Source organism: Chiroxiphia lanceolata, chromosome 20, assembly GCF_009829145.1.
Source record: "Chiroxiphia lanceolata isolate bChiLan1 chromosome 20, bChiLan1.pri, whole genome shotgun sequence".
NCBI lineage: Eukaryota > Metazoa > Chordata > Aves > Passeriformes > Pipridae > Chiroxiphia > Chiroxiphia lanceolata.
In genome coordinates, this window is record NC_045656.1 from 11,729,881 (window position 1) to 11,751,556 (window position 21,676).

At 42.5% G+C, this 21,676-nt stretch overlaps 3 protein-coding genes across 9 annotated transcripts; 1 reads left to right on the plus strand and 2 right to left on the minus strand.

Moving 5' to 3' along the window:
- Positions 1-188: 188 nt before the first annotated feature.
- Positions 189-7,277, minus strand: PIMREG (PICALM interacting mitotic regulator). Of its 2 annotated transcripts, XM_032707427.1 has the most exons (6): positions 7,109-7,277; positions 5,380-5,699; positions 4,311-4,639; positions 3,406-3,501; positions 2,521-2,567; positions 189-1,190 (listed from the first exon to the last, which is right to left on the minus strand). In XM_032707427.1, the coding sequence occupies exons 2-5, from the start codon at positions 5,668-5,670 to the stop codon at positions 2,537-2,539; spliced, it is 747 nt and encodes a 248-aa protein (XP_032563318.1). In that variant the 5' UTR covers positions 5,671-5,699; positions 7,109-7,277; the 3' UTR covers positions 189-1,190; positions 2,521-2,536. The 2 variants fall into 2 exon arrangements, with proteins under 2 accessions (XP_032563318.1, XP_032563317.1); XM_032707426.1 differs by lacking the exon at positions 2,521-2,567 and having other exon boundaries at positions 620-1,190; positions 7,109-7,276.
- A 22-nt stretch (positions 7,278-7,299) lies between these two features.
- Positions 7,300-13,379, plus strand: FBXO39 (F-box protein 39). 4 transcript variants are annotated; one of them, XM_032707422.1, is made up of 4 exons: positions 7,300-7,484; positions 10,042-11,099; positions 11,875-12,051; positions 13,073-13,379. In XM_032707422.1, the coding sequence occupies exons 2-4, from the start codon at positions 10,074-10,076 to the stop codon at positions 13,199-13,201; spliced, it is 1,332 nt and encodes a 443-aa protein (XP_032563313.1). In that variant the 5' UTR covers positions 7,300-7,484; positions 10,042-10,073; the 3' UTR covers positions 13,202-13,379. The 4 variants fall into 4 exon arrangements, with proteins under 4 accessions (XP_032563313.1, XP_032563309.1, XP_032563311.1 ...); XM_032707418.1 differs by having other exon boundaries at positions 7,301-7,484; positions 9,872-11,099; XM_032707420.1 differs by having other exon boundaries at positions 7,301-7,475; positions 9,872-11,099.
- Positions 13,380-14,008: 629 nt separating this feature from the next.
- Positions 14,009-20,824, minus strand: TEKT1 (tektin 1). Of its 3 annotated transcripts, XM_032707424.1 has the most exons (9): positions 20,679-20,806; positions 20,380-20,571; positions 18,174-18,417; positions 17,675-17,840; positions 17,260-17,388; positions 16,662-16,805; positions 15,330-15,552; positions 14,569-14,765; positions 14,009-14,309 (listed from the first exon to the last, which is right to left on the minus strand). In XM_032707424.1, exons 3-9 carry the CDS (start codon positions 18,361-18,363, stop codon positions 14,150-14,152), a joined length of 1,209 nt encoding a protein of 402 aa, XP_032563315.1. In that variant the 5' UTR covers positions 18,364-18,417; positions 20,380-20,571; positions 20,679-20,806; the 3' UTR covers positions 14,009-14,149. The 3 variants fall into 3 exon arrangements, with proteins under 3 accessions (XP_032563315.1, XP_032563316.1, XP_032563314.1); XM_032707425.1 differs by lacking the exon at positions 20,380-20,571 and having other exon boundaries at positions 20,733-20,824; XM_032707423.1 differs by lacking the exon at positions 20,380-20,571 and having other exon boundaries at positions 20,679-20,809.
- Between the last annotated feature and the right edge of the window lie 852 nt (positions 20,825-21,676).

The window sequence follows — 21,676 nt, forward strand, 5'->3', positions numbered from 1 at the left end:
AGGTTCATCTTAGAGTGAATGTAACTGGAGAAGCCTGCACAAAGCTGCTACCACCTAAAACAGCCCTGCTGTTGAATTCCAGAAGCTTGAGAAATCTTTGCTTTGGTTTGAAAGACTAAACTTTGTTACACTGAATGACCAACCAAAAAAGGCTTTTCAAAGGAATGTTACTTTTTTTTTTTTTTTTAAAGTAACTAGAAGCAAAAAAAAATATATCAAATGCTAAGTATGCATCATCAAATAAAATACCTGCACCGAGATACTGGCTAATAACAGTAGCTGTAAGAGGTTACATTAATTGTAGTAACAATTTCTGCATATAACTAAAAGACAGATGTTGTAGTACAGAAGCAATGTTTAACTCAACTGCCAAGATGCTATTTACAGCGGCAGTAGGAAATTACAAAGTTGCTCTGATTTCTCTGGGACCAAACTACCTAAGATAGGATTAGTTAGACTAATCTAATAGCAGTCCTTAAGGCCATGAATTAAGAGTCCTAATGTGGCTTTTCTCTTGTGGTGAGTGACTCCACAGAAACCTATTGCCTTGGAATGGCAGTTGTGGTCAAAACTTAAAGAAGCCACTATTGTTTTATTAACTTCTAGCTAAACATGATGCTTAACGCTTAGTTTGTTCATATATAAAAAAAATGTTAGGCTTTTGAAATAATAGACCAAACTCTCGTATGTAAAATACTTGTGCTAAAACTCATGGCAACTGGATACCAGTCTAAACACTCCTCTTACCTAGGATTACCCTTCATAAGTCTGTGGCCCTTGCTTTGGCCATTCCTACTGGTCAGGTCAACATCAAAGTACCTACTGCCTCATGAAAGTCACATTCAAGATGGTTCCCTCATCTCAGCAGGAGATAATACCCTGTGGTTGGCACCACAGGTACCAACTACAGTTGAAAAGAGAAAGCAAGGGAAGTCCTGAGCTGCTTTGTCAAGAAAGATTATAAAATGCAGTGGTTTGTTTAGTGTATAGAGTGCACCCTTTTGGTGCTACACAGACCTCTCATTTATATATGCTTATAAACTAATAATAGTTACAGTCTCTGTCTAGGTACCAAGTGCTTGATGGAGTTTCTTTGCTTGCCTTCTGATAGCTTGAGAAGGTTTCAGGGATCGACACGCAAATGTAAGTTTTCTGCCATTAGACAGTAATAGTTTGATGTTGCTTGTTGCCTGCAGAAGAACAACAACAAGACTGCCATTAGCAGCATCAAGTCAGTAGGGTTAATCAACTGGTGGTCACCCAAATTGCTGGAAAGCAGATGGGAGCAAGGAAGAGGTCTGGTATCTGTACGCTTGCCACTGTGTAACATCTCTAAACAGCAGCAAGAAAATATTTTGTTCCCTTCAGTGAGCGTAAATGGCAATACACAAATTAAGTACTGCAATACTTTAACTAGCAACAGGAACATTTCTTGTGATATAACCTAATTCATTAAAATGAAAAACATTAGAAAAATACATGGAACTGGCAACTATCATTTGAGATCAAGGTTTGTTTCCTCCTGGAAAAGCTGAAAAGGGAGCTCTAGCACAAACTAAAGGCAATTGGATACCAGAACAGAAAATCTCATGCAAGACTAAGGGCACCTCCAAGAGTTCATTTCACAGTTGATACAGTAGGCAGCCTACAAACCAGTCAGTGAGAGAGCGCATTGGATGCATCTACCCATGCAAGAGAACTGTACCAAATTACTTACTGGCAGCAGAACACAGCCCTGTTCAAAGTCGAGCATTTGAAACTGCTTTCATATTTTCTTGAAAAGTTACAGCAAACAGTGTCTTACACCTATCTGTGTTGCTAAAGTAGGACATCCTATTTAAGGATGTAACTTTAACAAAAGGAAGACTTCCAACAAAATGGATGAAGAAACTAATGTCACAATACAGATCTCAGTGAAGTTAATAGAGGCATTTACCTGGTAATGGTCCAATGAATTGACACTAGAAGTGATGTTTAAAAACTGACAACAAATACCTCCTGTTCCCATCCATTTGGGTAGGATTGCTGTGTTTAAAAGGGCCCCCGTAATTAGCAACCTGCTGTTATTGTGATAGCATGGTCTTAACTGCTACTGATTGGAGGGATGGAAAAGAAAGGCTGTAAATTCAGACAGCTCAAGATAATAGTTTGTTCTGTCATGCTTTCTGACCTTCATTAGTAATCGGTGAGAACTGAGCTGGAGTGACAAAAACATTAGTACCAGTAGCTTTCTGGTCTGGGATGAGAAAAGCTGTTGTTGGCATAAAAGCCCAGCTTACGGTTCATTGGAAACCCACAAGGATTCCTGAATCCACAATTTAGAGGTGAAATTTTACAACTGCACAATGATCAGCTGTAGCAGAGACAGCCACAGTGAATACCAGGGAAGAACCCTGTGGTCCCACAGAACACTGCTTTAAAGCAGCATGAGTCTATAAGCCTTTTTCTCTCTAAACAGCAGATTTTCTCCCCACAGATGCATGCAGGTATACAGACAGGGTAAGTGAACAACTACTTTACCTGGTTGCTACTATCTTCAGTTACGAATGAGAGAAACTGTCATATCGCTAACAGATGGAAGAATAGTAGGAATGAGATTTAGTGAACTTTCAACAGATATGATAAAATTAACTCGATACAAGATTTAACCTATAGTTATCTAGACATGGTCCCATTGGGAAAAATTGAATTTCTGGAATTATGTAGGATTTTAAGTTCTAACCTCTTTGTACTTTGTACCTCAAATGTACTTGATGCTAAGCCCTCTCTAGAGACTTTGAGGTGCTTGACATCAAGTGTTCTAAGAGAAAAAGAGGTTTAGGGAATCGCCCCATGACAATACTTCTGACCTTTAGTTTTTACTCTCTTAATGTCTAATTCAGAATGATGTAATTTTCACAAATACAGCAGCCTACCACCTCATGGATTAACCAAGGTGTTTTATAACAGGTTTCTGCATCTGGGTACTATGGATTGTTTGTTACATAATTCTACCTAATAAAAGGATTTTTTGTTATAAATGTGCAGACATCAATAATTATGTCCGTGCACTGGAATTTCCCCACCTCCCCCCCAGCTTGCATTGGCACTCTTTTAGACAGAGGCAGGGAGGTACTGCTCTCACACAAGGTCAAAGGTAGACTCTTGCTGCGAAAAATCTGATTTCCACAGCAAGATACCTGAAGACAAGGAGAGCATTTGACAGGTTTTTGAAGCTGCAAATCCAACTGCAGATTTAATCTGCTCAGGTATCTTGAAGAAAGAAATTATCTACTACATTACACCTGAGAAAGTTCTGCAACTATTCCTTATCCTGAGTTACAGGGACAACCTAACCTGCAATTGCCAATGTCCAAGTAGGAGGCAACCTGTGCCAAAAGTTGAGGGACAGTTAACAGTATTTACCTCTCCTCTTTCACAATAGCATCATCAAATGCCTGGGAGATACGCTTCAGTTGGCAAATCCCTGAGGAGACCAGTTCCAACTCGCAGTCACATTCCCTGCAAACAGAATCATAATTACTAAAGATCAGACAGGACAGACTGACTAGGTGACACTACTCAAGCCTCTATCCCTGCAGTACCACTCTTGTTACCTCCAGACTTTACCTAGAGAAGTTTAGAGCTGTGGCAATCATGCTCATACTTTCACTGGCCAACTGCTTCACATCTCTATTCATTCCCCAGACAGCTATCTTCCAGTTCAGACACAGGATTCAAATTCAGCTTCTAGCTTTGACCTTTCTTGGGACTGACCAAAAGAAAAACCTATGCGTGCATTATGAAGTATTTCCCGAGCTCACAACCCTTGATCTAATTTGTGTTAAATCTTTGAGACAGGAATCTCTCTATAAAGAATTCAGTATAAGCAGAGCTATTCCTGGTATCTTTGCAATACAAATAGCAACTTTGGGAAAGTTAGAACTAAGTAGGAGTAAGATGCATAGAGAGCATTTTTCTTTACTTGGGTAAAGAATCAGCAAAGAATTCAGGTATGTCTGTAGCATCTTAGGGGCACTTGTGCTGAGAAACATGGTGCAAACTTACCCAGTGGGAGAGGGATTTTTAAAAAGTTCCTGTCACAGGACAAAATTCCTTTTTACGTTTCAGCTTTATGCAGTTCTCAGTCTCTGTCTATACAGGGACTTAGAACTACCTTGTAACTATTCAAACAGCCCACCCTTTCAGGGGAATAGGATAGCAAACTTCATACCTTGCCTTTTACCCTACCACATACCCTAATCACAGTAATTTAAAAAAAAAAAAAGAAAAAAAAAAAGGAACAAGGTTTACAAAAGAATATGACTTACATCTTTCTGGCAGGAGCAGGTGATGAATAAGGGCTCTTCAGTGCTGCTGCTCTTCTTGATCTCCGGAGAGAGACAGCATTTTTACCAAGCCAGGATGAGAAATCCCTCCGTTCTCCATGTTCTGACACCCTTGTTGGCCCAAGCAAGGCCCTTTTGCTGGACCTTGGGATGCCTTTGGAACTGGTTGCTGGAGTAACAGTCTTATAGCAAGGGGTTTGAGGTGTAGTACTTTTTTTCTTGGTAGAACTCGTCGCACAGCTTCTGCTGATGGATTCAGCTGGAAAGGTCACCATTGAGTGTACTGGGCTTTGGCAAGACTTCTGTATTTTCTGAAAGAAGCATTAGATACATTAGGCTAAAAGAACTCAATTAGCCTATAGTTTAGAACAGAAAGACAAGGAACATTTAAGCTGAATTCCTAACTTCCATTCCCATATTGGGTTTTCTCAACCCTCTGTACCCATTGCATTGCAGGAGTCATTTGCTTCCCTAATCCTTAGCACTTGTCAAGGACTTCAGAGCAGGCATCGGAACAGAACTCCTGCTGCTCTTATGCTGGAACAAGCCAGGATCCCTAACATATAACTCATGCATTTAAAAATCTCGGGTCTCCAACAGGTTTTGTCAATCTGAATTTATACTGACTATAATGAAGAACTATAATAATTAGTATGGGTATGGGAGAATAAATAAGAAAAAAAAAATCCAAAGTGCTACACATTTCTCAGAAACAATTCTTTGCAAGCAATGGCAACCTCTAGCCAATTTCCTCCTTGTGAAGGCTGCTCTGCTATACATGATGAAATAGAGTAGAGAAAAAGCATTTATTTCATGTTAAAATAATGTTTTCACCCTCCTCCATATTCTGCCAGATCCATAATTTGACTGTCTATACTTTAGGAAAAGATATTAAAGATTTTACAAGTTAATAGCTATGAGATAACCATTAAGGTGTGCAAGTGTGTGAGAATGGACTCTCTGGAATACATGTACAGAGTTCAGAAATCTTAGTACTGAAGTTGGAGCAAAAACTAAACTCTATCCACGTTCCACTGCAAAGAGAAAGTACCTGGGACACTGTTCCAAAAGCATTTTTTGCCGTTCTTTTAATAATCTGAAGAGTTTGGCACCTCTGTCCTGCTTCCAGACTTTCCCTAGTTGGAGTGTTATGAAAATTCAGCTCTACTCGCTTTAATGGTGCTCGTTTCCTTAGAGACATGCAGATGGTATTGAGAGAACTCAGAGCAGCCTTTCTCTTGAATTTGTCAGGCACAGGGCTCTCATTTTCATCAAAGTCAGCTAGGAGCTGGTGTTTCTGCCAGGCCATTGTTGCTTTGACATTCTGGAGCACAGATGCCATCTCGTTCCAGTTCCTGCTCAACCTTATTTCCAAAAGAATTAAAATGAAAGCAAGGCTTAGACAGAGCAAGGCACAAAGCAGTGTAAAAACAGAAATGGAAACTGTTACATACAATATACTTGATTACACTTGCCTGAAACAAGAAAACCAGAGCTGGGCAGACTTTTACTTGGGCTTTTACTATCGATTCTGTATCATTGATTTCTACAGGTATTTAAATTTGTACAAGTCCATGAAGAAGCCTTATACTGCATTTCCAGTGCAAGACTCAAGCTTGTGAGGTAGAGTGCTCTGTAAGTGCAACTTTTTTGTTTGTGTTTCAGACTAAGATCTGGTATCCCAAATTTTTGCTTTCTTTAATCAAAACAACCTTCCACTGCCAGACAAGTTTACACAGCTGCTCTTGTCTTCTGCCTGACTTGCTGGCTGAAGGTTCACGCTTTATTCACAGTTATGATTGTGGATACATAAGTCCTGAAATAAACAGGATTTTTACTGGCAGAAGACTTCAGTGGGAAGGGCTAAAATGCTAGCTATCTATATGACATATAACAATTGAAACATATATACATATTTTAACTTCTTCATTTTCACTTACTATTGAGGTAGGATACCACTAATGATTTACTTCTAAAAAGCAAGTGAAATGCAGATGTATTTTAGCAATCTGAATTGAGAGTGAATTAATTTTATGAATACTTCATTGCAGATCATGTTAAAAAAGCTGGGAGGTCTCTACCATCGTTATACCACTACTATGTCTGCTGAGTTATCTCCATCTCTCACAAGCGTCCTTGTTCATGTCAAAAAGCAATAAGGCTTATTGAAACGTTGTAATCCTGAAGGTGCTCGGGATATTAACACCTTTATTTTTCATTCCTGCATGTGGCACCAGGAAAAGCTACTAATCGGGCAACCGCTCAATTCTGACTAGCTTGCAGCTGATCCAGGCTCCTTTGGACCGCCTGCCAGCTGCTGCTGATTAATTTATGCCGGCAAATACAACTGAGGTGAAACGCCCCGAAGGGAGCAGCTGCCGTCCCAGGGTACACTGATCTGTTACGAGACAGGCACTGTACAGGACAGCGCAGTGCTTCGGTTGGTCCGGAGCCCACGGCGGACTGGGACAGCCGCCGGCTGGGCCCCCGGGCACGGCCGGCGCACGGGGGCCCGGCCGAGCCGCTCTCGCCGCCAGGGCCGCAGGAACCCCGCTCTACTGGCATTGCTCGTGCTCCCCGCCGACGGCCGCCGCAGAGCAGCCGCCCCGGGATAACGGGGCACGGCGACACGGGGCGGGCCGGGGCGGGCCCGGCCGGCGCCGTTATTGTGCGCGCCGGGGACGCTCGTAGCACGCGCGAAAGGCGCCGCCGAAGCCCGAGAAGACCGGCTGGTGGGCCGCGAGTGGGCCGCTCCTGCAGCCACTCAGCCCTGTACTCACTCAGTGCGTGGAGGGGACGGAGACCGGGATCGGGACCGCGATCGGGACCGACACACCACCTCCCCTCAGGGCCCGCCTCGCGCGCCGCCGCCACGTTTGAACGGCGCCCCGCCCCTCCGGCCCTTCCGATTGGCGCCGCCGCAGCCGCCGCCCGCCTCCATTGGCCGTTACCCGTCTCGAGGCGCGCGCACCAGCCGCGGCTGGGGGCCGGAGGGGCGACCCCGGGGGGGTCGCGTCCCGGGGTCTCCCCCGGCACAACCGCAGGGGCTGCGCCGCTACCCCGCCCCCGAGCCCGAGTTGCCCTCAGCAGGAGCGGGACCGGGAGACGGGCTGGGCTGCCGGGTGGGTGTTCGAGAGACAGCTCCTGGTACTTCTGGTAATTCATTGGCAGTCAGAGTCTTAGAAGGTTTCTGTTTGTTTGCTTTTTCTCCGCGGGCTTCTACAACTCTTGTTGGAGGAGACAGCTCGTCTAACTGTCCATGTCGGACTGGAAACCATCTGAGGCAAATCGGGCAGCAAAGAGGGCCAAGTACAGAGAATGTGGTTGCTCAGTGGTGGGGTTTCTGGTTTGGGTTGGGTTTTTTCTTACCCTAGAGAAAAGCAAAACGTGCAAAGCATTTATTTATCTTTAGATCATTTCTACCTGAAAAAATTGCTCCCAAAAAGCTGTATCAGCTTCTCTTTTTTTCCAAATGATTGGTTGTTCCCCATCAAATTAAACTCAGAGCTGACAGGTGAAGACATCTCCATAGCTAAGACTTGGCTTAGAGCCATGGGGAAGCCAACACAGTAACACTGCAGGATACCTCTCGAATCCCACCACTGGCTTATAAACATACTTTTCACTAATTCCTAAGAGCTCTGGTTTAGAAAAAGTTCCATGTGATGGTGTTCGTACCCCTTTCTATTCACACACTATAATATGGGTGACTAGTGTAATAAATATCCCTCATTAATAGACATGTTTCTATGTATTGCAGCCCTATATGCTGTTCTGCTTTCCTTTGTCCATTGGCTTTAGGGCTTCCAGGTACCTGAAGATGCGTTAGACCTTGCCTGCTGTGTTCTCCCCACCCCAATCTCCATAGTGGAAGCTTCAGATTCTTCTCAATTGCAAACCGCAGCTTGAGCTATGACATTTCAAGACTTGGCTTGGATCTTTGGACATTCACCTAAAGACCTGCAAAACAAAGAGCTCTTAGTGGGGAGTTGGTACTAAATACAAGGGATAGAGTCAGGTGGTAATTGGACCCTTGTGCTCAGTTTCTAAAGGCTATCTTGATCACTGGGGGTTTGAATTGGCACTTTGGATGCCAAGGGTGGGCAGAGGAATCCCTAAGAATTTTGCTAATTGGACAGAGCATGTTTACAGGTAGAGGGATACTGTGTGACATAACTGTAGGCTGAAAGGGAAGGAAAAGGGCTGAAGCTGAACTGGGCAGTCAGCCTGTGCTTTCATGCCTATTTAAAAAATTAAAATAGAAAGATCTGAACCTCAGGGATCTGCGTATTTTCTTCATCCGCTTATGGTGCCTTTGTTGTTTCCATCCATTTCAACTTTGTTACCCAGCAGGACAGCATGTGCAAAGGAGGAAAGGTAGATTGTTTGGAGATTGGCATCACATGCTTTTGAGTTGCATCTTCTTGTAGTCTTGTCAGCCAATAAGCCTTGATTTTTGGGGTAGATCATAAGAAAGTGTCACTAGGTGTTTTTCCAGTTTCATCCCCAAAAGCTAAGGAAAGATTTACCAAGTGGACAGGGTTAAGACACGTGCATTATAGAGATGGGAAGTAAATACATCCTGAATTTTAGCGTGTCTGCAAAGGTACTAGCAGAACACTAGCTTTGCATGCTCTTTGTCTGTTTGCAGTCAGTTAATACCCTGATATGTAAAAGGCCTCACGAAAACAAGCACCTAACAGGCCAGTGGGATGCTGTTTGTGTTTCATAGCTGAAAGCACAGAGAATGCATCACTTCCCTTCTTAAATGTTTATTGCTCAGACCCTCAATCCACTCATCTGGTTGGTGAAAAGTGACATGACAAGACATACAGCCTGCACCTGACTGGCAAATCGTGGCCCGTATTTCTCTCTTTGCCTTTACATATAGTCAGTTGTCATGACACCATGAATGTCATCTCTTTTTTCCATGGCAATGGCTGAGCTTCACATAGGGAGGGCTCAGAGGCCGAGAAAACAAATCTTTAGAGGGAGACTGTGTGAGCTGGAAAAGTGTGCATGAAGATGAACACTTGCACAGTCCAGCTTTGAGAGTGGAACTGGTAACTTCTTGCATCATGGTTGTTTCCTTAGGTGGACTTACAAAGACTTAGTTGGTCTTCTGACTTGCCAGCCTACTCCCTGTCCACTAGACCATGAGCATTGAACATCCCGCTTGAACCAAGTGATGGAACAGCTTAATATCACTTATTATACTCAACAGGAATTGTACCTTAATCTAAGGCAGGGTACTAATTGTACCCCAGAAGGCTATGAAAAGTCATTTGTGCTAGTTTTGCACTGACAGTCCTGTTCAAATGTATACAGCCCAAAGAACTGGGTACTTTTAGACATCAGGCACAGTCCACAAACCATGATCAATTAATTACAGCTGATGCTAACCAAAGGTTTCTTAGAGGCTGTGGCTGCTCTACCAGCAGTTGATACCATTTCACTCTTTAACTAGACTGAAGGCAAAAAAGTTAAAAGATGTGCTTGTACTGTGATTGTTCTTCATTCATGTTTTTTTTCTTTTGATTTAGGTTAGACTATAGTTTAGACCCAAGAGCTTGTTTGACCCTGACAGCTAAAGTACAGAGGCAAGGGAAAGCTTGTTGGTTTTGATTGTGAAGAAGCAAGCTTTCATCCATTTGCTTAGAAGCCTATTATGTTGGGATTGGCAAGAAATCTACCCACAGCTTTCTGCATCTAGGTTTGACTCAACACTCAGAAGAGAAGTAAGAAATGGTCTTCTCAATGGAAGATGCCAATGAACCTGAGCAAAGCTCCTGGGCCCATCTACCTGATGTCTGTCTGAGGCATGTCTTCCATTGGTTAGATGACAGGGACAGGTCTCGGGCTGCCTTGGTCTGTAAAAAATGGAGTTGTGCTATGTACTCTGGATCTCTCTGGAGATGCAGAACCATCACATTCTATGGCCAACCATCAAGGGCACGCACACTGGAGTTTCAAAGTGCATTGTGGTACACCAAGAAATTTGGCAAGTATTTGAAGCACCTTGAGGTCAAGTTATCGAATCCTTACAATACTCCCTTTATTAAAAAATTTCAAGTGACTATGAAAGGTCTTCTTTCTCACCTGGGTAAGTGTAATAGTCACCTAGTATCCCTGAGCATCAAGTACCTAGAATTAGACTGCTTGATCTGGAAAAATGTGGTCAGGGCTCAGTTTATCAAGAACTTAGCTACCTTCCTGAAAAGAATGAGCAAACAGCTTGATTATCTCAACTTAAAAGGAGCAAGAATAACTTTGGAAGAAGGCTGTGAACTTCTGAATTCTCTGAGCAGCTTGACAAATAGAAGCTTTATATCTGAAATCAATATTGAGGATTTCTTCAGTCTCCACCTTTCTGTCTACAGCAGTGCCTTGTTCCACCAAACTATGTCTAAGTTCCACAGCCTGACCATCCTGACTTTCAACTATAACTGCATCTCTGATGAACTGCTGGACATCCTGCGGGAGCACAGCTCTCATTCTCTGTGCACCTTGAATATCAAGTGTCATATCCATGACCCTCATGGGCAAGTGGTCTCGGGAATGTCATGGGCGAATTTGGCCAAGAGAGCCCCAAAACTGAATGTGAACTTCTTCTTTGAAAGAGTCATGAAGCATGATCACCTAGCCAGGATCCTGCTAGTGGAGATCCCAGTTAGGAGCATCAGCCTACGGAGCTGCTATTTCAGTGACCCAGACTGGACAATGAGACCTACCCTCACTAACCTTCTCCCAGCCTACTGGCATGGTCTGCAGGTAAGGGAAATAGTAGTAACATCTTACTGCAGTATCACAAAGCTAAGCAAAGTAATCATTTAGGCCTGCATAACAGCAGTCAGCAATAGAACTTCCTGAACTTTCATGTTCAGAGGGTGGTTTTCCATAAATAAGTCATTCCAGTGTTCAGCTGTAGTGTAGTTCATGAAATTATCCTTGTCCAGTTACAATCCCCATTCTGCTATCAGGCTGCTCCATTTTGGCAATGCACAAATGTCCTACAGCACATATAAATTAACTAGTGGCCATATCAAAGCACTTTGGTGTCACTGGGGACGTATCACCGAAGGTGTGCAACAGCTGACCCATGTAAATGAGCATCAGGTCTTTGCATGCCTGAGGGAAGCATGTGGCCTTACACCTAGTGGTTGCTGACAGCTTTCTTTAAGCCCTGTTTCATTGCAGAGTTTCTGGTGAACACCAGAGATCTGCAAAGCTCTCTAGAAACTGTCTTTGGCTCTACTCACATATCTAGGATAATTTCCAATATGTCAAATAAGATCATGACATGACTGTGAGTGTAGCATCTTCTAATGCACAAGGGATCACCCCATCTTAATGGGAGAGTGAAGATTACTGTAGCACATATACTGTTGTCATAATGCAAAACAGATTCTCTGCTAATGTCAGGGTACAAAATTGATCTGCTAACACTCACTTTTGTTGATTAAATTGGAAAACTATTTGTTGAATTCTAGTTACTGCACTCACAAGCTCCGTTCAGTAGTACTAACAGTGTTCATTCTTTTTCAAGAAATTAACACTTGAATTAAACAATGACCATGAGTTGCTGGACAATGAGCTGCTACAGCTTATCTTATCATGCAAGAGGTTGTTATTTCTGAAAGTCTGGGCATTTCTAAGTGTCACCTTTATGGAGAGGCTGCTACAAAACCGTGCAGAAAGGAAGTGCATTCTGACTACCATAAAGGTAAGACTTTGTGCTTTAAAAGTCCCCTTCCCTTCCTCTCTCCAATACCCAGAGAAGGGTTAAGTCCCCGTGCCCATAGAAAGGTCACTTACAGAAATGTTAACATAACTACCTTCCCTATACATTATAATGAGCCTGGGAAGCACTCACAGAAATGGGGCTTTCCAACCTACTTAGCCATGTACAGATACTATAGAAGTTTAATATGAAGTTCCAATGATTCCACAAGTCCTCCTTGGACTGGCATTCCCTCTGTCACCTATAGTTCAAGCCCACTCCCACTTCTAGAGATTCTCAGTCACCTCTCAGGCTCAGTGCTTATGTCTATGCTTAAACTGAGGCAGGTGGGTTGAATGCCACTGAACTGCAAGATAGTATAAACACAGGAATTGTGTGTTGAACTGGGGCCAGGCCACAACTATAGCTGGTGTAAACCATGCTGACCTGCTACTTTGTGTGCTGCGTTCTGGATTCAGTAGATCCTCACAGATTGGTGCAGATCCCAGGAATGCATCAGTTCTGGGGGTAAAAGGAACCTTGCTCTTCCAGTGTGAATCGACACAGGCCGGGACAACCAAAAACCCACAGCTAAAACACAAAGAGTAAATTTATTTTCCTTCCCTTGCTAACCGAGGAATTCCCAAAGCAACCCCTGGGCTGAGGCACACAAGTGGAGACACAGGCATGGTTAAACCCGGTCCCTGCCAGAGGCCACTGGCTGCTGTTCACACTGGGTTATCAAGGGCTATTTCCAGCTGCAGGGAGCCTTTTACAATCCTCCTCACCAGTCTTCCACTTTTAAACCCATTCCTCCCAACACCTCCCAAAAATTCTTTGGCAGGAGATGATGTTTTCAGTTAGTTTGGAGTGAGAAGAGAGTAAACCCTCAAGATTCTACTCAAACCCAAGGAATTTGGCTTATTTACATTCCTGATTAGTCACAGAGGCTTCTTCTTGTTGTGAGCTTTAATGGGCTGAGCTCCACGTATCTGTGAATCACGACTGTTGTTTGTGAATACAGGTCAGGATTTACACTGCCCAAGATGACAGCACTGAGGAGGAGCGGCTGTTGGCTGATATTTACAGGAAGTTCAAATACCTGATTGACTCAGAACTTAATTATTTTGTCATCACCTACCCAATGGTGTAAACCACAGTGAGAGAAGAACACCCAGTGACATTTGCATTAACGGATCCTTCAGAAGGTTTTAGTGGGAGATTTGAATCTTCACAGCAATGCTTCTGAAAGGGAGATACCATTACAGCAAGAGAGAGGCAAGGGACAATTTTACACTCCATGCATTAAAATGTTGGACTTGGGAACTGGCCTCCTTTGTCTCCAGCATCATTTATTCTTGCCCTTTTTTGCTTTTCCTTGCAAGAACCAAAGGAAGCAGTGAGCCCTTTTCCATCTTTAAAGGCATCTCTGGTAAAAAGAATGCCCTCCTCTTTTTTCAGCACTTCTCATTGTAGAGCTTCAAACACTTTACCATTGAAGCATCTCATCGTTTCCATTTTATGAATAGGGAAACTGGGACTATGAACAGGGAAACTGGGACATGAGGTGAGGAAGTGATTTATGCAAAGTCAGCCTTGACTTGATCTTGATTCAGATGCAGTCAGATGCATTATCTATTGAATCAGCCTACCTCCTGTTAAGTTTGACATACTGCCTAGTTCTTAGCAGTAGATGATAAGAATAAAACGTACCATGGCTAGTCCTGAGATTCACCCCTCCCACTTGCCCAGCTTTCCAACAAAAGACTTTTGAGGAGACTCCTGCTCTAGCTTGCACAGAGCCACCTTTTGCCACCCTTCAATGGCAAAAGATACCATTGGTTACACATGAGAGAAAGAACATGGAAGAAAGGGCATTTCTTATTATTCTGGAATTTTATTGCCAAGTGGAAAATTTCCTCAGATATTTTAGAGCACAGATAGCTGTGAAACAGACAGCTGTAAGTACTAGGTCTGTTTTAATTATCTTGCACAACTAGAACCAGGACAGCATTGAGCCAAACCAATAAATTTGGAAGTTTGTAAATGAAATTTCAGCAGGAGTTGGTTTTTTGGAGCACAGTTTCCCAGTGTGATGGCTTCAGAAGTTGTTTATGTAAACAGACTCTCTCATTTGCATGCACAGCACTTCATCAATATACAGTGTATTCTCCTTGACCTTGATCTCTTCCTCCAAGGAAAGCTGTCGGCGGCTCAGACCTTTCAGCTCTGTCTCAGCCTGTGCCAGTGCATCCTTTAATCTAATAGGGAAAATACAGGCAGGCATTAGTTGAAAACACATGGATAGGGTTTTTTTCTCATGTAGGTTAAGAATTCTGAGTGAGAAAAAGAAGGATGGAAAGGGATTCAGAGAGACAATATCCATGCAGCTTCCCTTAAAGTGTCCTGCCATTAAGAGAAAAGCAATTCCCAGCCTTTCAGGGAGAATAGGTGGGACCCATTGTTACTCTGATGCATTAAATTAACCACAGATTTTCTTCTTTCATCATTTTCACTTGCCTTTGAATATTTTTGGTAATCTCTTGAACTTCACTCATCAGGCTGCATTGCACTCTGTCATAACACAGTTCTACATTGGGGCGATGGCTTCTCGCTTCCAAGCGGCTTTGAGCCACTTTAGCAGGTCCTTCTTTATCAGCTATTGCTTTCTTTAAGGCTGCAATGTTCTTCTCCTGGGAGGCAGTCTCATCCATCACCTTAAAAAATCCGACAGAAGGAAGTGCTGCACACTTGTCTCTTACAATGGGTGAAATAATCATAATTTTTAATACTTATACCAAGAACAGTAACACTTATTATATTGTTCTTTTATCAAAGGATATTTTGCAAAAGTTAGCCAGGATTATGATTCCTTCATTGGAAAGCAGATGATACTGTTCTGCATGAACCCAGAAATGTATGCTCAGCAATTAATTTTTAACACTCAGTTTTCATGTGTCCAATTTTGAGCACATTGGCCTTGATTTTATCAGTTATATCACAGTCCTGAAAGTTTTATTGGAGTCCCAGGTAACTAAAAATCACAAGGAAAATCCTGACTTATAGCAACACTTAGACTGAATGAGTGATTCTAGAAATTCATCTCTGTGGTGGTGCACACAGAGATAAGAAAACAGAATCTAAGATGACTTTATGGAGGAGGGGGAAGGAAAAGAAAAATAAAATGTGGCAAATCAGTGCAAACCGCTGGATTGAGAAAACTGGTAGATAACCCAAGCCCAGTGTTTCCACTTTTTTACTGACTGTCCCCTATGACTTACCATTGCAAGAAGTGTCTCTAGCTTGTGCTTGGCATCCTTGACTTCCTTCACCCTATTTCTGAAAGCGACATTCACCATCTCACAGTGCTTGCGCATGTCATTTGCTGTCTGTGACAGGATGCCATCAATAAGTGCCCTCAGTGCCAAAGAATTGTTTCTCTGCTTGTCAGCCTTTTCAACATTTATGTTTGAGAAATCTACCCAGTCTTTAGGGCTAACAAAACTGAAAGAGATTAAAAATAAAAGGTCACCCACTGGCAGCCTCTGTGACTCCATAAATCTGTAATTGTGCCACAAAACCAAGAACGAAGCAGTCCTATTAACTGCACATCCCAGTGAGTGCCAGTTGTGCTGGGAATTCTACAGATACAAAATAAAGACCTTCCTTGTCACAAACATTTCATAATTAAGTAGACGAGAGTAGAATGAAAACAAATTTGCTAAAGTCATAGAGCAACTTTGTTATAACTTTCCTTTCCCCTGATGAAGGATTATTAAGGGGGGAAACACAGATAATAACCAATATTTCTTAGAACACCTTTCATTAGTACGGCTGTTACTGTTAATAGCAGGTAGTTATTCACACAACAAAGTCACTTATTCTCTCACACAGTGTACCTATAAGACATGGTACCTGGCTGAAGCAATAGTCGGGAAGCCCAGCCCCAACTGTATCCCCAGAACTAAAGGGTCATCCTTGTGCAGCTGTGGCTTGCAGGCAGGTTTTCGGAGAGTTCCTCAGAGGGTTTGTTCCTTATTTCATTAGGTGGATATATAAAGCATATACCAGCCAATACCACTGGTGTGGTCTGAGCTATACAGTTGTCTCACACATACTGCTTTCTTAGTGTGGTTCCTCTTTTCAACCCATTTTTCTGTGGCAGCTAATTTCTCCATCTAAACCATTCACACTAACTAACCCATGCAGAAGGGGCACATTTGACAGGTTAATGACTGAGTCAGAAACTGACTCCACACCTCATGTGTCCCAGTCCAGTGTTCTCCCCACTAGGACACCCTGGGAGAGGAAAGGAAGTTAGATTAGTAAGTCTCTTCTGGGTTTAAGCAACGTGTGAAATTCTTCCTTAGGTAGTTGTGAGCCTTAAAAACTTTTAGTAAACTGCAGTTCACTGGGAGTATAATTACTGTGGCTTATTTCACAGACATATTACACAGATACAAAAGCGATGGACAGAACTATAAAAACTAATTATAACAGACAGCTGGTGGACAGATAAAGTCTTTTTACACAAAATTAATCTTGCTATTACTGCAACAGCTCATATTATCTGTATAATCATCATATGTTGCTTGAACTAAAGAACTACTTACTTTCCTTCTATTTTCACTGCATTATCAGCATACATCATATCAGGAGTGTCATTTGTCAGGCGAGCACAGTAATCATCAATTGTCAGAGCTGCAAACTTGTCCTTCAGATCCATTTCTAGGTTGTATTTTGCTGAACGGTTTTGTCTAGGGGGAGAAACAACCAGACTCTAAGCCAAAGTGTGGGTACTTCCAGGTGTCCTTAACATGCATCCATACATGTATGATGTAATTCAAATACATTTATGGAAATCTTCATGAATGAGCTGTTAGTTGTGGAGTCCCAAAATCTACAGTATGAAGCTGCCTCCCTATAAATTGATGGTACAATTCTCACTGGAATGAAAGGCACAGGACTGGATCATGAGAAGACCAAGGATCATGTGCAAGTACTTTGAGTTCTAACAAACAGAACCTCTCACCATTACTGATTCAGTGGTATGAATTAGGACTGACCTCCTGCAACTATTTAGCATTGAAGGTAACTTTGGACTTGTGCTCAGCCTGACCCTACAACTTCACAGGATTATGACTGTCTTACTTCTCAGCTAATCAGTGTTCTGTTATGGTCTTTGCTCTGCTATGCTCTTTGCCTCTGCACCTGATTTGCTCATTGGTTTGTTCCAATGTATGTCCCAGCAAAGCAATAATCCCCTGGAGGACTTCAGCTTCCTTCACCAGTTCCTGTTCCACTTCATCATGCACCAAGTCAATTCCAACTCGCCTCTGCCTAAATGAAAAGAGTAAAAGCCATCAGCCACATTGCTCAAATGCCTGCAGCTAACAGACGATGAAGCCCAGCTTTACAAATCAAAAGTTTTTCCTTGCTACATGGGAAGACATGCTATATCTCAATGGCTTTGATTCCCAGTGTTTTAACACCTAAATCAGAATGTGACTTCACTGCAAAGAGAGACAGGCCCTTAATTTGTATCCTTTTTTATTATTTGTTAAAGGTTCATTACCTAGAGTTTTTTTTTTCTCTCCTTGAATGCTTTTCTTCTTAATCATCTCACCTGTACAGGAGACACTTTTGGGCAATGACAAGTGGCTCTTTGCAGCTCTCCAAAGCTCTCTCCAGCCTATTCTTGAAAGTCAACAGTAACTCTGTCTCATGAACAATTTGTTCTAGCTTGTTATCTAGTTCTTGCTTCCAGAATTTTATTTCTTCCCGTCTCTGTTCTGCAGAATTAAAATTGCAAACATGTATTATATGCCAGAGGACTGTAGCTCAGATCTTAGATATGGCTAAAAATAGACTTATTCCACAGTGGAGTACATATAGTGCTGTGGGCTGCTGTGTGAAAACAGTTTTGCAACCCTGCATTAGGAGGCTTTTGTTATAAAGAATCTACCTCAAAATATATTTTTTAAATATTTTTAATTTTTCCATGAGATCAGGGAGCATGACATATACACATATATTCCTACTCATTATCAGCTAATTTTCTAAGTCCATCTTAAATGTATAGCTCAAATAGCACATCTTGACCCTTGCAGAACACATGGGATTACCTATTTTCTTGTTGACATCACTTTGGGTCTTCTGAGTTGTCTTTTCTATTTCATCCACCAGCCGCCAACTCTCAGCTATCATGCACTCTGACCTGGATTTCTGGGACTCTGTACTGACACGCTGCATCATGTTTGCAGCAGCCCATTCTGAGGGATGGAATTTAGATGGATCTTGCAACAGTCTGGCCATTGTTATTCAGAAAGTTTCTGGATATAATGCAGGTCAGTTCTTGGAATGTGGAACCTGAAAACAGCAATAGCGTTATATTTGGCTGCAGAAGCAGGAAGAGAAGACAGGTCCATCGGGATAAGAAATATTCTTGCTCCTTTTATCTGCAAAATGACATAGATATGAAAAGAATAGACTTCTTGCTCAAGGCTCCCCAAGGCTTTACTGATGTGTAGGCAAAAGAGTTTGGAGTGGGAGAATGAAGAAACAGAAGAATTTGTGAATGGAAACTAGGAGGAAAGAAGTGGAACTGAAAGGAAAAGATGGACTGTCTGCAATAGGAATGAGAAGGGAAAGGAGACCTGTGAAAGAGGATGGAATTACTAAACAAGCAATCACAGAAAATAGGAAAAAAAAGAACAAATATAAAAGATAAATAGTCTCCCACAGGTTGGAGAAGTAAATACCTTTCAAGATTATGGTGGAGAGATGGATGAAATCTAGACTGTAAAAAGAAATGTAATCATAGAATCATTAAGGTTGGAAAAGACTTCTAAGATCATGAAGTCCATCTGTTAACCCAGCACCACCATGTTCACCACTAAACCACATCCCCAAGAGCCAAACCCATGTGCCTTTTGAACACATCCAGGCATGGTGATTCCAGCACTTCCCGGGCCAGCTTGTTCCAATGCCTGACGAGGTGATTTTTTTCTAATGATTATTTGGGAGGGGCAGGGGGGAGAGAAATAAAAACAGGACCTGAAAAGCTGAAGGAGGAAATTCAGCAGGCAAATGAGGAAATGGAAAAGCCCAGAAAGGGCTAAAGCAGAACAAAGAACCAAGCGTACTGGGAACACTTGTTTAATGTAGGGTGAAACCCATGCCCTGAATTTATGAAAAGCAGTTTGATTATCAATTTTCCTATTCTTGCACTATGCTCATCCAGTGTTCCTGGGACTGCTCCTCACCCTAAATGCACACAGCTACTCCTCAGCAACAGACAGCTTTGCCCACCCTCCAGCACAGGTACCCTTCAAACAACCCCTTTCTCCTTCACACGCCTCTTGACTGATTCTGCTCTCAAGTCCAAACCCTGGCCAAGTGCCACATCTTCAGTTCCCCTTCACCGGATCCAGCCTCAATCTCCTCAGCTGCAGCACATTTTCTATTTAAATGTGTGACTAAATATTGCAGGACGTTGTTTGACCAGCACAGAAGGTAAACAAATGCTGCTGTGGGAACTACACCCGCCCTGCTCCCAGGCTGCAGCACTGGCCAGAGGAGACGCAGCACACACGACCCATTGGGGCTTCATTTCACCTACTGCCTGTTAAGATCTGTCTGGAAGAAAACCCCCGTTCTCTGTACATTAATTTGAGATAGTTCCCAGAGCTGCGGGCAGTAATTTTGGATTGTTTTATTACAGAAATGCAGAAAGACTGTGAAAGCAAATGAGAGGTGTGTTAAATGTCTAGCTATCTAAAATGTCAGTCATAAAATATTCTTGGTAGTATGTTCCATCTTTGTGGCAACTATATTCTTGCCTAGAAGAAAAGATACTGAGAGCCAGACAGAAGAGATGAAGGAGATAAAGAGAATGACATCGGATGAAATTTCCAACGACTTCAGTACATCTGAACTCAAAGCTAGTTTGAACAGAGGTTTATTTTGGCTTGCGTGAGTCACAGAGGATGGATCAGGCTGCATATTAGTCATCTTCCACAAAATGTTATTATCTGTGTTCCCAGTAACATTCCAAGGCTTTTAGAAATACTAGCAAATTCCAGAAGGATGACTAAATGATTCAGAATGAACTGAAATGCTAAGATATATGAATGGCCGTTAAGAGCAATGAATGTCACGGTTCTGAGAACGTGCTCAGTCACCTTGAAAGCTGTGGAATCCCCAAGAGATGGTTCTCCACATTACTGTGACACTGCCGTTTTGTTCTGAACACCCAGTATCTGATGCTGTCCTGCCTCAGTCTGCAGCAACACTGTGACAAAGTAATTAAAGTAACCAAGCCTAAATTACCTGAGATTACCTCAATTGGTTGGAGCATGGTGCTAATAACACCAAGGTTGTGGGCTTGATCCCTGTACAGGCCATTCACTTAAAAGTTAGACCTGATGATTAACGTGGGTCCCTTCCAACTCAGAATATACTGATTCTATGATTCTATAAAGCTGTTCTTCATTGTCAGCTACCGTAAAGGATTATTTTCAACTGTTAATATAAAATTTACATTATTATTTCCTTTTCATCTATTAATATGAAACTTACAACTGATTTTGCAATATGAATTATACGACATAAGAAAGCTCTAGTTTTACCTCAGATGGTTTTCTGGGGTTAAATCACCGTTGACATCGAAAACCTCCACCGACCTTACAGGGGGAGAAAAAACGACCCCGTGGCCGCCCCGGCTGCGCAAACGGACAGTCCCGGCCCCGCCCCCGCCGCGAGCCGGCCCCGCCCCCGCCGCGAGCCGGCCCCGCCCCCGCCGCCAGCCGGCCCCGCCCCCGCCGCCAGCCGGCCCCCTATGGACAAAGGCTGAGGTAGCCGGGGCTGTTCAGGCTGGAGAAGGCTCCGGGGAGAGCTTCCTGCAGCCTTTCAGTACCTAAAAGGGACTTATAAGAAAGATGGGGACAAACTTTTCAGGAGGGCCTGTAGCGATAGGACAAAGGTCAATGGTTTAAAACTAAAAGAGAGTTGATTTAGACTAGTTATAAGGAAGAATTTTTTTACAATGAGAGTGGCAAAACACTGGCACAGGTGGTCCAGAGAGGTGATCAGTTCCTTCCAGCCCAAACTATTCTATGACCCTAAGTTAACTTGACTGAGGCTTTATCTAGACTCACAGCTATTTTAACATAACTGAAAGTGGCTTTTAAATGCACTTGATGCAAAGCAATCCCATCTTTTATTCTGGACATTTTAAAACTATCCCTGTAAACCAGGCCAGGTTTAAATTAATGACACGTGTTGAACCTTGTAGGCTAGTTTTAGAACTAATTGCACGTATGCAGGAGTTTGAACATATGTTTAAACACTTTATTGCAAGTGTCACACAAAGGGAGAAGTGATGAAAGGCATCCATCCAATTATTATACTTTCAAAGAGAAGGACTTTCCTGCTGTGGGAAGCTGTACGCAAACATAATCTTAAAAAGTAGATGATGCCTCTACTGACATTATCTTGAAAATATTGCACAGAACAAACTAATCTAGCCTTTAAAAGCAGAATCAAGTTGCCAATAAACAACCTTAGATACTTTTAGATACAGTGCAGAAACACTAGAAAAGCTAAGAAATAGTCCATTTGTGTAAAA

Coding starts and splice junctions, on each gene's coding strand:
- PIMREG (XM_032707426.1), bottom strand. CDS start 5,670: ATGGCATCTGTGCTCCAGAATGTCAAAGCAACAATGGCCTGGCAGAAA. Junction 4,640..5,379: donor CTTTTGGAACAGTGTCCCAG/GTACTTTCTCTT, acceptor TGCTTCTTTCAG/AAAATACAGAAGTCTTGCCA. Junction 3,502..4,310: donor CCTGCTCCTGCCAGAAAGAT/GTAAGTCATATT, acceptor TTCTGTTTGCAG/GGAATGTGACTGCGAGTTGG.
- FBXO39 (XM_032707422.1), top strand. CDS start 10,074: ATGGTCTTCTCAATGGAAGATGCCAATGAACCTGAGCAAAGCTCCTGG. Junction 11,100..11,874: donor CCTACTGGCATGGTCTGCAG/GTAAGGGAAATA, acceptor TTCTTTTTCAAG/AAATTAACACTTGAATTAAA. Junction 12,052..13,072: donor GCATTCTGACTACCATAAAG/GTAAGACTTTGT, acceptor TTGTGAATACAG/GTCAGGATTTACACTGCCCA.
- TEKT1 (XM_032707425.1), bottom strand. CDS start 18,363: ATGGCCAGACTGTTGCAAGATCCATCTAAATTCCATCCCTCAGAATGG. Junction 17,389..17,674: donor CAAAAGTGTCTCCTGTACAG/GTGAGATGATTA, acceptor CTTTTCATTTAG/GCAGAGGCGAGTTGGAATTG. Junction 14,766..15,329: donor TAGAGACACTTCTTGCAATG/GTAAGTCATAGG, acceptor GGATTTTTTAAG/GTGATGGATGAGACTGCCTC.